Source organism: Lutra lutra, chromosome 3 (genome assembly GCF_902655055.1).
Source record: "Lutra lutra chromosome 3, mLutLut1.2, whole genome shotgun sequence".
In the NCBI taxonomy this organism is placed as follows: domain Eukaryota; kingdom Metazoa; phylum Chordata; class Mammalia; order Carnivora; family Mustelidae; genus Lutra; species Lutra lutra.
In genome coordinates, this window is record NC_062280.1 from 143,112,237 (window position 1) to 143,126,496 (window position 14,260).

Consider the following 14,260-nt stretch of genomic DNA (forward strand, 5'->3'; position numbering starts at 1 on the left):
TTGGACAGTTCCTTCCACTGTTCTCACCACCCATTTCAAGTGATCACCAAAGAACTACAACACTACCTACCACTGAGTATCTCCAATTTATAAAATCTAAAGAAAAATATTAATTTAGAAATACCTACAGAAAAAACACCCACTATAATATATTTCCTTCCAGTTTTAACTTTTTCTAGGTTTCTGATGTGACTGAGACCCGATTCTGTCTCTATAATTAGGATCAAACCTTTGCATTTTATATACTTTTTGAAGTGAACATTATAAAATGAGCATTCTAAAATATACTGGAAACTTAAAAAAAATTGTATCAGCCACATTATGGTCCATCTTATTAATTAATACTTATACTTAGTTTTCTCCAAACTATTGGATTATTTCCTTTTTCCCAAATATTTTCTATAAAAACACCTTCCCCTTCACAATTTTTGTTCATATCTCTTTATCTCTCAGGATAAATTTTTAGAATCTATTCAGAATGTTTATATATTTTATAGGCTATGGCCACATACTACTAGGATGTCTTCTAGAATGGTTTTGCCAATTTACCTTCCTACTAATTTAGGTATTATTTTATTAATATTTTAACATAAATTATTAAAATAATTTAGATATTATTTCAAATCCTCACCATCCTAAAAGGCTAAGTACTTGGACCCTATCTTCTAGATGAGGAAACAGGCATTCAGAGTAGTTCTCTCTTACCCAGACTAACGGTGTGGGAGCAGAGTTCAGAACCAGTGGCTGGCAGATCCCAAGTCTGTTCTTCTTCCCAGATAGTCTGCTTCCCCATTCTTTATAATTTCATGTAAATACACAATACACACATACTCTCTTGTCCCTGTTTCCTCTCGTTGACTGCCCTGGTTTAGGATGTGACGCTCACCTCTTTCAGGAGTACACCTCCATTAGGCATTCATTAATAAGCTAAGCTCAGAGCCAAACATTAGGGACAACTGGCAACATGGAAGAGTCATATTTGGAAACCACCACTACCTCCCTCTACATATAAAATAAGGTCTGGGCTCCTCAACCCAGCATTCAAAGGTAGCCCCAGCACCCCCGCTGCCCTGCTGTGGAGTCTCAGTCCTGGCTATCCATCAGAAACACTGGCAGTATTTTTGAAAAGTGCAACAGTCAGGCCCCAGCCTCACAGGTGGAGTTGGGTGTCTGGGTTTTGAATGTTCCACAAGCAGTACTGAAGCACAGGGAAGGCAGAGATCATCACTACCCAAACCGTTCCAAGCCCTCTCCACTCCCTGTTGACCTCTGTGCCGTTGCCTAAGCCTTTAATTCAATCCAGGATTTGCCTTCTCCTTGAAAGGGCCAGTTATTAAAGGCCTAGATGAACTATCCCAGGCTTCATGGAGGCCAGCCCAACCACCTCTCCGTTTCCATCTGGGGCCAGGCCTTCACTTCCAGCACTTAAATCTATTCCACTTAAAAATAACTACTCAAGGCAATCTCTACCACCGTTTAAGTTCTTAGAAGGCAAGAGCTGTGTCTTGTTCATCTTCTTATCCCCCAAGGTGCATGCGGTAGATCTTCCCAAGCTCTAAGCACCCAACTAATATCTGCAAAACCGAAATGCCTTTCAAATCAATTGCTGAAGGTTTCCAACCACACAAACTGACCCGTCACTCTTGGGGTCAGCCGATGTTGGTGGTGACCCATCACTAGCCCTCTGGGACGCACGAACCACCATCTTCATAAATTCGCAAAATGTGGTGTGGTTTCCGTATTCAACATATTCCAAGACCACATCATCTTCTCATCTGAATCCCCGGGACCCCTAAACAGTTTACCAGGAATAAGCTTGGGATACATTTCTCTAGTGATAAAGTAGTTAGAACCTGACACCAGGTATATGGTCTTACTGAAAAATATTTTGTCCGTGGGAATGCCATAATCCTTCGAGAAGAAACCAAAAACTGTACCTACCGCATACAGTGTCTGTTACTGACAATGGCCAATTCAATTATAAAATTATCTTGTGATCCAAATCTTCAGAAATATATTTTTTAATTAACATATATTTAGCATCTGAGAAACCAACATAATAGTACCCGAAAAACCAATTCTTTTTTTTTTTTTTGGAAAATCTCCCTGATACTTCTCTAAGTCGGGAATTAAATTTTAAGCCATATCAAATATGCACTTTTATCGTATTTCTGTTTTCTAAGAATTATACCAAAAACTCCCATATGAATTTCATGAAGGTGCCTAAATTTCATTAAGGAGTAGCAAAAGGGGGAAATGATCACCATCACTCCAGAACTCTTCTATTTATAGATCTTGTGAGAACTCCTCTTTTTTTGGTGGTTAGACTGAGCTCAAATGGCGTGAGATAACGTACACAATAAATTAGTATGCATTATTTACCCATGAAGACTGGCCCCCAGAAAGATGCCCGTACCTGTTGGGATCTTGCAGCAAATCTACTGCTTCTCTCAGTTGTTCAATCATTGCTATATTCATGTCCTGGTCTTTGGACGAATTTACTCTGCAGCATGAACCGAGAGATAAGAACAAAAAGGATTACTGGAACGTAGCTATTGTCCAGATTCTTAAGAACAAATGTATAAAAAGCCAACTCACATATAAAAATGATTTTGACCAGCTCAACACAATAAGGAACACGTGTCAGTCCCCTGTGGAGTGGACTGCCAGAAGGAAGCAGAGGTGGAGCTTCTGGGTGGGGGGAAGCCCAGCTTTGCTACAATCCAGCAGGTCACACAAAGTCAATGCCACGGGCCTGCCTCTGTTCCTCTATAAAACCAAGGCAATGGTCCCACTGGGTGGTTCTCACACTGAGCTTTCCTGAGCCCCGGGAGTCGGGGGGGATGCACAGGGTACCCAGCTGCAGCAAGTCTGCACCACTTCTGGGTCTTCCAGCTCCGGAGCAACCAGTATGCCTGGTTTTGTTGCTTTCATATAATACAGGACTTCGCTGGGGGTTAGTTGTTCTCAGTGCAGGTTTTTTATGCAGCAAAATCATCTGTGGCACTTAAAAAAAAAAAATGCCAAGCTGGATACTGGGGCTTGGGCTTTTTATTAAGCTCTGTAGACAGCGTTGAGAACAAGAGATGTAAGATTTTGAATGGGGTTTCCAAAGCTTTATGCACCACTGGCCCTTGAAAGACACAGGTGTGTTGGGGCGCCTGGGTGGCTCAGTGGGTTAAGCCGCTGCCTTCGGCTCAGGTCATGATCTCAGGGTCCTGGGATCGAGTCCCGCATCAGGCTCTCTGCTCAGCAGGGAGCCTGCTTCCCTTTCTCTCTCTCTCTGCCTGCCTCTCTGTCTACTTGTGATCTCTCTCTGTCAAATAAATAAATAAAATCTTTAAAAAAAAAAAAAGAAAGACACGGGTGTGAATTGCATGGGTCCACTTATACATGTTTTTTTTTTCCAATAAATATTAGAAAATTTTTTAGAGATTTGTAACAATTTGAAAAAATTCACAGATGAACTGCATAGCCTAGAAGTACTGAGAAAGGGAAAAATTAGTTATTATCCTAAGAATACAGTATATAATACATATAAGAATATGTTAATCAACTGTTTATGTTATTGGTAAGTCTTCTGGTCACAGATTATTAGTAGTTTAGTTTCAGGGAGGATTGAAAATTAGATGCAGACTTTTGATTGCACCCAACCCCTGCATTTTTCAAGGGTCAGCTATAGTTTAAAAAAAACACCCTCCCTATAAAATCTCTTTCCCCATAATCCTATGATTCTGTTATCAAACTAGTCCTCCTTGACATTATAGCAGTATATTCAAAGAATAGTTGATAATACTGGACAGTGACTTGAAAGGAACTTAGCAGTGTTTTTAAAAGTCAGGAGAAATTTGATGATGGTTACTGCTTTCTACTACAGAACATGAACCAATGTGTTTCTGAGTGGAGAAACTTTTCAACAGTATAGTAAAAATCCTCACTAAGGGGAAATCTCTCCCAAGGTATAAAGGAGGATCCAGGCCCACATGCCAGATCATGGAAAACAAAATCCTGGGAACCAAAAATCTACTGTATGCCACATGGTTCAAGTTCAATTCCCCTGGAAATCACTCATCGTCTGATAGATGACTCATGCCCTCCCCTGTAAAGCTGTCCAAGTAAAATTCTCAGATGCAATAGAGTTGGAGGGATATCCATCTGATGTGAGATTTCTTGGGTTCAATCCCACCCTCTGTGACCTTGGGGCAGTCTCTCTGTGTCTCAGTTTTGTCCCATGTGAAATGGGGGATAATGATAGAACTTATAGGATTGTTGTAAAGATGACATGAGTTACTACCTGTGAAGTATTTAGGATAGTGCCTAGCACACAGTATTTAATAAATGCTAGCTATTACAACTGTTAGACGTGGGACCAAGACATGAGAGGTATATGGTTTTCTCAGACCTTGAATCTGAAGACAGTTCAAGGTAGAGGGTGACAGGGACTATATAGTGCTCTGGGTCCAGTGGTTGGTTTCCTCAGGCAAATGGAAGTAAGCTAGAATCTCCAGCATAGGAAATTTATCTAATTTCCTGAAGCACATTCTATCCACAGCCTCTCGTCAGATAAAACTCCCTGCCAAGGAAGACTAGCCTTCCACTGTGACAATAAGCATCCGACAGAGAAAAACTTGCAACTTATCGATATAACACTGGGTGAGATTATCAGCTTGCCCAAAGAAAAGGAGACCAAAATTCTATCATTTTACAGGGCTGCCTTCAGCTTGAACCATGAACTTTACAGGATGGTGGCTCATAACCAGGCCCTGGGGACTCACATTCCCTCAGACTGCCAGTGCGTGTCCTCTTCTATCCGTAGCAGTTCTTCACAGTCCTCAGCCCTATCCTGTGGACAGAACATACAGGTCTTCTCAGAGCCACTGGCTGTCAAGAGTCAACAGTCAAACCCTGCCTTAGTCCATGTCCACAGTAGCATTATTCTCAACTGCCAAAAGTAGGAAACAATCCAAGTGTCCATCTACAGACGAAAGGATAAGCAAAATGTGGTCTATACATACAACAGAATGTCACCCAGCCTTCAACAGGAAGGAAGTTCTGACACATGCCATAATGATGGTGAACCTGCAGGACATCCCGCTTAGTGAAGTCAGTCAGTCACCAGAAGCCAAAGACTGTAAGACTCCAGTTCTATGAGCTGTCTACAGGGATCCCTCATAGAGACAGAAAGCAGAATGGTGGCTACCAGGGGTGAGGGGAGGAGGGAATGGAAAATTAAAGTTGAACAGGTACAGTGTTTTTGTTTGGCAAGATGAAAAGAGTTCTGGAGATGGATGGTGGTGATTGTTGCACAACAATGTGAATGTACTCACCACAGAACTGCACACTTCAATATGGCAAGATGGTAAGTTTCATGTTACATGTATTTTACCACATTAAAAATAAAATTAAATTAAAAAAAAAAAACCTGACCCAGGACCACAGCACCTGTTAACTTAGAGTCAGAAATGTATAGCTTAATTCTATTTCCTATTGCACTCGTAGCACCTCCAGACCTTCAGATGTCTCTGTTAGTTGGGCTCGTTGGTCACATGAGGAAAACTGAACAGAAAATGCCTCAAATTGTATCTAATAATTTCATGTGTACCATACCCAGATTTCACTGAAATGTCTCCCCCCCCACACACACACCATTATTATTCCAAATGTATGTGACGGGCTTAGTTAGCACAATGTGTCTCTCTGCTAAGACTTCCATGTGCTTCTGTCCACTGTCAACTCTGACACAGAGCTCTGCTGCCGTAACTCAGACTACAGCCAGCAAGGAGCCACCCCTGAATGGTGGTACGTTCCTTGGGCAAAGAAGAAACAACAGACAGACACAAGGACTGACACATTGTTAACTAACTCAGACCCAGCCCATTCTCTAGATATATCACTGAGAAGAGTCTTCTTCTGAGGAAGTAGCTAGCACTGGATGCCAGCCTCTGGCTTAAAAAACACTCAGGCTTTCCTTCATTAATTATAGATACAGTGCATAGTAAAGTAAACACAGAAATTCCTGTGTCACTATCCAAATAACAGTGAGATTCGTGGGTGAAAATATACTACCAGAAATGAGCAAAAGAACATATTCTAATGTCTCTTTGTTGGGTTTCAACTACAGGAGCCATGCGTATTTCCTTCTAATTCTCAATGTCATAATAAAATAGCCAATAATATAAAATACCAATTTTTTTCAATATGCATAATAGGACTAATGGATTTTTCTTTTGCTAAGTTACAGGGTTATACCAGTTCATTCTCATTATTTGTGGGTTCCATTTTTATGAATTTACCTACTCACTAAAATTTATTTGTGAATGAATCAATAAATCAGGGATTCTGTAGAGCAGTGAAAACCTTGGGTCCGCAATGGGCATATGTTCCCAGATGAGGCAAAACAAAGCAATGCTCTGCCCTCTTACTGACCCAGCCCAGCAGCCATCCCAGCACCAATCTCAGGAAACAAGGACAAGCAGCGAGAGACCTCACCCCTGCTTTACCACAGTAAGCCTGAGACCATCATCTCTCATGAGTCTCAGTGAAAATGAATTTTATCCAATTACCCTTGTGATTCCTGGGGGCCACAATCTGAGCCAGAAGGACTGGCAGAAACACACCAATCATGTCTCAAAGTGGAACCTTCACTACCAGTGTTAGTACAGGGCTAGTGTTCTTCTACTCTCTGTGTCACAACTGAGATGAAAGGTCACCGGAGAACGCAGTGACTTCATCCAAACTTTCAACACCTCAGTGCAAGGATGAGAGCTCAGGAGTAAGTATCCTCAGAGTGACCTTCCCAGAAAAAGAAGACATCCGTTTCTAGATTTTCAGAGTCTCCAGTTTTTTCTCTATACTACGTACATACTCCCAAGAAAAGCATTCACCTAGAATACATGGAAAAGAACGTGAAATTGTCTATTTTAGCTTTTAGTGCTGGTAATGCTGACCTGTCTGCTAACTTGTCATGCACTGAGAGGTGGAAAGCTAACTGATCACTGAATATAAAGGAAGTTGGACACACTTACAGACACACGAGACGTATCACAGGGACCAGCTCCTAACGTCAGGAAATAGACAGCCCACGCTTTGAGAAGATATTTTAGAAACCTGAGGAAACTGGCAGTACGCTGACATTTAAGGTGATGGATTGGTAACCTTGAACTTAAATGTAAAGGCACCAAACAGAAAAAAATTTTTTAAAAATTAGCAGATTTTCAACTTGCCTTAATATAGGTTATAAATTCTGAACGGAGAACATCTGTTCCATCAGTAAATTGGTCTCTTTCTTCTCCTGAGTTGTCATTGTCACCCAAAAGGGAAGGCTCTGGTTGAAATTCCTGATGAAAGTCCCCTATTAGGAAAATGTAGAGAAAGACAAAAAGATGGTTTCATGAAGAGATGAGCAAAGCACAGACGACCCTCATATACCATCAGACTACTTTCAGCCACTGATCTTGCTTCTTCTGGAGGTTTTATGAAAGACCCAACTTGTCTCTTCCCTGAAGAGTGGGATGAAAAGATGAATGAAGGAAGAAAAAGAGAAAAAGAAATGGAAAGCTCCCTCCATGCCCATGACAAACTGGAAAGTCTAGGCCTCTCTATGGCTTCATCCCTTAAAGAAATGAAATCTCTTATAACTTTCTTAAGAAACAGAGGAAAACAAGTTTGAAAGAGGCAAAAAAAAAAAAAAAAAAAAGAAGAAGTTTGAAAGAGGCAAAAGGAACACCAAGCAGATCTCTTCTCCATGATCTGCAAACTGAAAAGAAGTGAGTAGGGCACCCTTTAAGGACTTCTACCCAGAATACCCACTTCTAGAACAGGGAGGAAAAAACTCACTGGTGACAAATTACATATTTCTTTTATTTTAAAAATTTGCCTGCACTACCTCGTAGACCAAGTCATGTTACATAGCTTATCCAAGTTAATAATATGGCAATTATGTTTTTGCATAGAGTATACAGTAATTTTGGGGGGGGATAATGTATGGTTCCAATCAAAACTTCAGATACATGTAAATGCTAAACTTAAAAACCTGAAGGTAGAAAGTGAAAGCAAACACTAGACATTGATTTGGTTCACACGGCTTTCCCATCACTAATGAGAGCATTTTCAAAGATTTAGGGAGAAAATCCTCATGTTAATCTAGTTCTATACTGTTCATATATCATGAAGTCATCTCTGCCACAAATCATTAAACACTAAATTTTAGTATTTTCTATAAAAGTCATTGAATAAACAGGAGCAGTAAAAAAAAAAAAAAAAGAAAGAAATACTGCCCTAATATAATCAAATGAGGGCTCCTCACCAAGATATGAAATACACTGCTAGGATTTTCAAGGCATATAAGTCATAAAGTACTTAGTGATCACTTGGTGATTATTAGAGAACCACAGAATTTGACAGCTACTAAAGATCTTACGTATTAATTAATCTAATCACCTCACTTATAGGTAAGAGAACTAAGGTCATTTGTCTTGTCCAAAGTCAAGTGTATTCCTGGGCACACATCTCAACTACATTTCCCATCTTCATGTGTAAGAAATGTGGCCCTGTATCCAGGCCTACCTTGTAAGTGATGGGCACTTCTAGGCTCAGTCTGCTAAAAAACTCCTGTGAGCAAGCTTCCGTGCTTGGCCAGCTTCTGCCTTAAAACAGGACTTGGAAAATTTGGAAATCTTGTTTCAGATGGTGGAGTCACAACATGAAAGAAGTCTGGGCCTTTGAATCATTGCTTGCAGGGGAGTTGCCTTTCAATGATGAACTCCCATGTAGACTCGATTTGTACTGTGTTAAGCCAATGAGATTCGGGATTTTATGTGCTACAACCACTGATGTTTCCTAATATATCTATATGTCAGTATGTGCTTTCCAAGAATGGATTTAAAGACTGTTATAAAATCTTCACAATGAGAACCACTCTACTACTTACTAGCTGTGTGATCACTGGCAAGTCAAAATCTCTGAGCCTTGGTTCCCTCACCTATAAAATGGAGACAATTAGAATATCCATCTCAGAGTTCTGAACTTTAAATGAGGTCACCTTCACAGATGAGCACAGAGCCTGGTGCGCAGGAAACACTCAATAAACTTAAGCTAATACCATAGCCCTATTTGTGTAGATTATAAACAGAGTATTTGAAACTTAAAACAAGCATTTTCTCCCCATCTTTCATTCTCACACCTTTAACGGGGCTAAGGCGATGGCATGAGTCCTCCTTGATGACCTGTTCTTCTTCCATGATATTTGACATTGGCACATTGAGGCTAACAGTGTCTTCATCAGAAGGCTAAAAAGAAACAGTGCACTGCTTCATTCAAGGGACAAGCATTATCAATGTAGATTAAGAGAATGCTATGTGATTAAAAAAAAATACTGTTGATTCTCAAAAACATAATATTGAGTAAAAAAAACAAGATACAAAGAACCATTCCACTTACATAAGTTCAAATCCCAGCAAAAACTAATCCGTGCTATTTGAGGACTCTGACTGCTCTTGGCTTGCATGGTGGATGCATGCGTGGGCTTTCTGGGGTGCTAGTAAAGCTCTGTTTCTTGCACTGTCGGCTGGCAATGTGGGCATGTTCACTTTGACAAAATTCATTGAGCTAACACTCAAGTGTTTCTCTGTACATATGTTTTGAGCCGAAAATTTGTCAGGTACCTGATGGCATTGCCAACCTAAGAGCAATGGTCAGAGCACTAAGAAGGACTATGTTATCCCTGATGGAATGAAGGAGTAACTGAATATACGATCACACTAGCCCGAGGACTGGTACTCTGAGACTGGACGACAACAACAATTTCCCAAAACTGCATTAAGGTTTCATGGTGCTTGTCACAAACAGCAGGCAATGATTTATTCACAGGGCAACAGTAAACTCCAGTTGATTTCCCTGTGGGAGACTGAGGGATACACAGGCCTTTGGGCTGCGTCAGATATATAAAAGTGCTGAATGACCATAGGGCTTAAAAGGACATGTGTTCTGCGCAATTTTCAGAATAAGGCTTTGATCTGGTAATCAAAGTGAGTTGTCTCAGGGGTGCTTGTTTCCCACACTAGCTGATGAAGTTTATTCAGATAATCTACGATTCTGTCACAAATGAAATCTGGAGCTTCCTTTATTTTCCTATGTCTCCGTTTTCATGTTGCTATTTAGTGAGCTTTCCAAATCCCAGGGATCCTGAACCTCCCCAGAACGCATTTCAGGGAATCGTGGGCTGCTCCTAATTCTTGAAGCCGTGGCTTTCAGAGTCCGGTGTTCGTTTACTTTTGGACACGTGCACAAACTGTGTGGAAACTGACACAAAACAAGTGTGCATTTCATCCACTCAACAGATATTCAGCCGCCAATTTTTTTGTTCATGTTTTTCTTGACAAAAATATGTTTTAAATTTCTTGGAGATAAACACTAAATCAATCAGACAAGGGCAACAGCCAAAGAAAGGGAATGAGATGTGCTTTCTGAACGCCACAGTGAAACAGAAGTGGGGAGCCAGAGAAACTGACCATAGATGCTAACGGATTTGCCAAAGTGAAAACAGAAAGCTATATTGGATAATTCAGGGCCCTTTTCTTTCTGAAAAACAAATTGCTTGGAGGGGTTCTCAGGTAAGGAGGCTACAATGTGAGACCAAAAAAAGGCCAAAGGGAAGATGCTGGCACTGATTCTGTTGGATAGAACCCTTTTTATAGTCCTTCTTCCCACTCTCCTCCCATCTTAAAATCGTAGCAAAATTCCAAAGATAATGCATCTAGTTAAAAGGGAGGGAATAAACCCTTGGCCTCCTTCTAGAATGGTATTAGCATCCTACTTGTATTAAGTGAGAACAAAAGGATAATGAAGTTCTTTGTGTGATATTTTATTAACGAACTTAATTATCCTTAAAAAACAGATAAAGGATAAAGCAGAGTCTGTTTTAATTTCATAGAAAATAAGCTTAGGGTGAGTAATTTCTGAAACAATGGGACATTTCAGGGGACTTATGAGTTTTAATAAAACTAAGGGGGCTGAATTAAACACGACTTATAAAGCAATGTGTTGAGTAATTTCTCCCCCAGGGAGTCCCAGTAAACTATTCATGTGGCTTCATGAGAGCTATTTTCTTTTATTGAAATTGGCCTTCTTTTTCTGCCTATAAGCTCCTTTTGAAATGTTCTGTGTTAGAAAGTTTTTTCTTAAATTTACCTTAAAATCTTTAGGGTATTCTAACTTTAATACACTGCTTTATAAAGCATTTCCTAGGAAATAAATGCAAATATCTTAGCTACATATTAACCCTCTAAGACCTGAAGAGAAGAGAGAAAAGGCATTTTTCTTGGGAGTCACACACAGTACAAATGTGAACTCCTTAAATGGGGTAACTGACTTATTAATTACATCTTCAAAGTAGTATAATGTTTCAAAACTTAATAACCACAAAACTCAAGAAATTTCCTCAGAAGGGAAGCCATAATACATCCATCCCCTGCCCCAGCCATCCCTTCTAGCTCCCCTGCTCAAGAAACTCCATTTAATGGTATATTAGTGAAAGGTTTGGGGGAATCTAATTATAAGCGAGATAAATGCACTAAATGAGCTATTTATAACCACTTCAGGAAGCTCTAGTGTGGGAGGCCTCTGAGCTTACAAGTAACCCAACTTTTATCCAGTTGTCTGAAAAGAGCACAATCGAAAAGTTTCAGGAAAACAAATATTGCTGTAAAAATTATGGCTGCTCAAAATGGCATTTCCTGTGGGTAAACTGCTAAAATGCAATGCACATTTGACTCTTTAACATTTACGCATGCAAATAACTTTTTTCCTAAATTATTCTGTCACTTAGAAACAAATGCTTTTATAAAAATGCCTCCTGGGTACTTGCGTGCCACTCTTCATCATTTCATAATATGTGTGAAACATTGAAGAACATTCTAGGTAATGTAAGGAGTGTTGTGGGAGGGGGCGGGGATAGGGACATTTACAAAATATTAAATATGCAGCAAAAGCTAAAAACAGCTCCTATTTATATAACGCTTGGAGGGATTTCAAATTGTCTTCACGAACATAATCACACATTCTCACACAGATGCATTAATGCCCTTTACGCAGAGGGGTTTAGGAACAGGCAGATAAATCTATCTCAGAAAGGAAAAAAAAGCTAATCACAAACTTTACCTCTGTGGCAGATAAACGCTTATCTCCATTATCACTTCCAACACCCGAATCCGAATCCTTCTTGCTGGGATAGATGTCATCAGTATGGAATCCATTTAGAAAAAAATTGAAATCACAAAGTTCACAACAAGATACATTAATTTATATTCAAATAATGACTTTTGCTATACAAATTTATTATTACCATAAGACAACAAATCAGCCCAATATTAAAGGAGGGCCTAATAATCAGGAAGTCTTTCTAAACAGAGGACAAGATAAATTCTTTGTGTTTAGGGTTACTCTTTCACTAAGTAGTCTGTTCTTGAAATGGTTAAAAATTTTCTTATCTTGTAAATTCTACTGTCTAAAAAAGCAAAAACTGCCTAATTGCTTTTATCTTTTATAAGAGGTTTTTGCCTCTTACGTGGTTACTCTCAATAATTCTGTAAGCTTTTATCCAGTGACTAAACAAATTTGATGTCTATAAAACTAAGATAATGATTACATATTTTAAGTGTTATATAAAGGTATCTTTAGAGTAGGCTGAGATTCTAAGTCACCGTGTTTTTGTTTTTTAAAGATTTTATTTATTTATTTGACAGAGATCACAAGTAGGCAGAGAAGCAGGCAAAGAGAAGAGGAAGCAGGCTCCCTGCTGAGCAGAGAGCCCGAATCCCCAGGACTTTGGGATTATAACCTGAGCTGAAGGCAGAGGCTTTAACCCACTAGGTTTAACCACCCAGGTGCCCCAAGTCACCATGTTTTTCAGTAGAGAGTTAAGCAAAGGTCTCTGCAGTAAAGACCTCTCAAAACAATGTGTTTCTATACATGTGTCCAGTGTGGGAATTTTGCTCTTTGAAAATTCAAGGCCCAAATTATGCCACAAAAGGCCAAGGGCATGTGAAAGGATTCTAACCCTTCCGTTCCAAAAAGGAAATGGCAAAAATTATGCACACTGCATTTCTAAAAGACAATTACAAAACAAAACCTGCAGTTTTTCTTAACAATGTTCTGGAGGCAGATGAAAAATTAATAATTAAAAAGACATGCCTGAGCTTGATATGGTAGTTTTACCTGGTAAGTCAAAAATACCTGTATTTATATTATAGATTACATTTATAAGGAGATATATGTGTGCATATAACATACATGTGTATACATACATATATACACACGCACACACAGTATTCAGGAAAGACGATTATTGATTAGAATAGGGAAAACAAGAGTAGCAAGATGTTGAAAGGTTACCAACAGCACCAATTTCCTCTCTCTTATTCCAAAGTGTTAAAACACTTGAGTTACAAATCTGCATTGGTTAAGGGATGCAAAGGAATTTTTGGAGTTACCAACCTGGCGTGCCTTGGCCTAAGCAAATTCTAAATGGGGGCTTTGAGTGACTGCAGTCACACTCACCTGTCTTCCACGTGCTGGTGTAAATGTGGCCTCTCCATCGTGTGGAGATAAAGGGAGTCGGTTGTCTTAATCTGACATGCTTGTATACTCAGATACTTGAATATGTGCACTTTGCCCTTTGTGCAAATCTACGGAGAAATTAATAATACATATTTGTTTTCCAATGGCGAAACAAAATGTAAACACTAGACCTGTGACTCTGTATATTTTCATTTTTGCGTTTTCATTTTAAGTAACACTTCAACAAAACACACCAAATTTGAGAATTTAAATCTCCAAAAGTTACATTTTAATCTCCAAAACATATAAGAATTTAGGCAATCATGTCTTCTAGATTCTGCTTTGAATAGAAAGCTATCCTAACAGAAATGTGTCAAAGTCTAAACAGTGTAAAAAAGTAGAGAAGCCAAATCCCTGACAGAGTAACATTCCAATTCTGGAAGTATTCGATTTGTTCGCACACAGTTTAACAGCTGAACCTGGACCTTCTCTCTAAATAACCAATGATCGTGTGTGAAATGTTTAAACCCCGTTTCTCAGCTCACATGAAAGTGAGGAATATATTAGTCCACTGGTAAGCCATACACCCCATGAAGGAGTTTCCAGTGTGTGTCCAAATGCTAACCCACTCAAACCTTTAATTCTAGGATTGCAGTGATCAGAACAGGGAGTCAAAGGCCGGTAAACAGATTCAACGTAGCAGAAG

The 14,260-nt window shown here is 39.5% G+C and overlaps 1 protein-coding gene across 4 annotated transcripts in view; it reads right to left on the bottom strand.

The window, feature by feature from the left end:
• Positions 1-14,260, bottom strand: part of LRCH1 (leucine rich repeats and calponin homology domain containing 1) — a 197,371-nt gene that overhangs the window by 45,206 nt on the left and 137,905 nt on the right. For all 4 annotated transcript variants that reach the window (XM_047723439.1, XM_047723441.1, XM_047723438.1 and 1 more), the window contains exons 6-11: positions 13,555-13,682; positions 12,157-12,220; positions 9,182-9,287; positions 7,224-7,351; positions 4,776-4,843; positions 2,417-2,503 (exon numbers count right to left, since the gene is read on the bottom strand). In XM_047723439.1, coding sequence (XP_047579395.1) covers positions 2,417-2,503; positions 4,776-4,843; positions 7,224-7,351; positions 9,182-9,287; positions 12,157-12,220; positions 13,555-13,682 — 581 coding nt within the window. The remainder of the gene's footprint in view (positions 1-2,416; positions 2,504-4,775; positions 4,844-7,223; positions 7,352-9,181; positions 9,288-12,156; positions 12,221-13,554; positions 13,683-14,260) is intronic.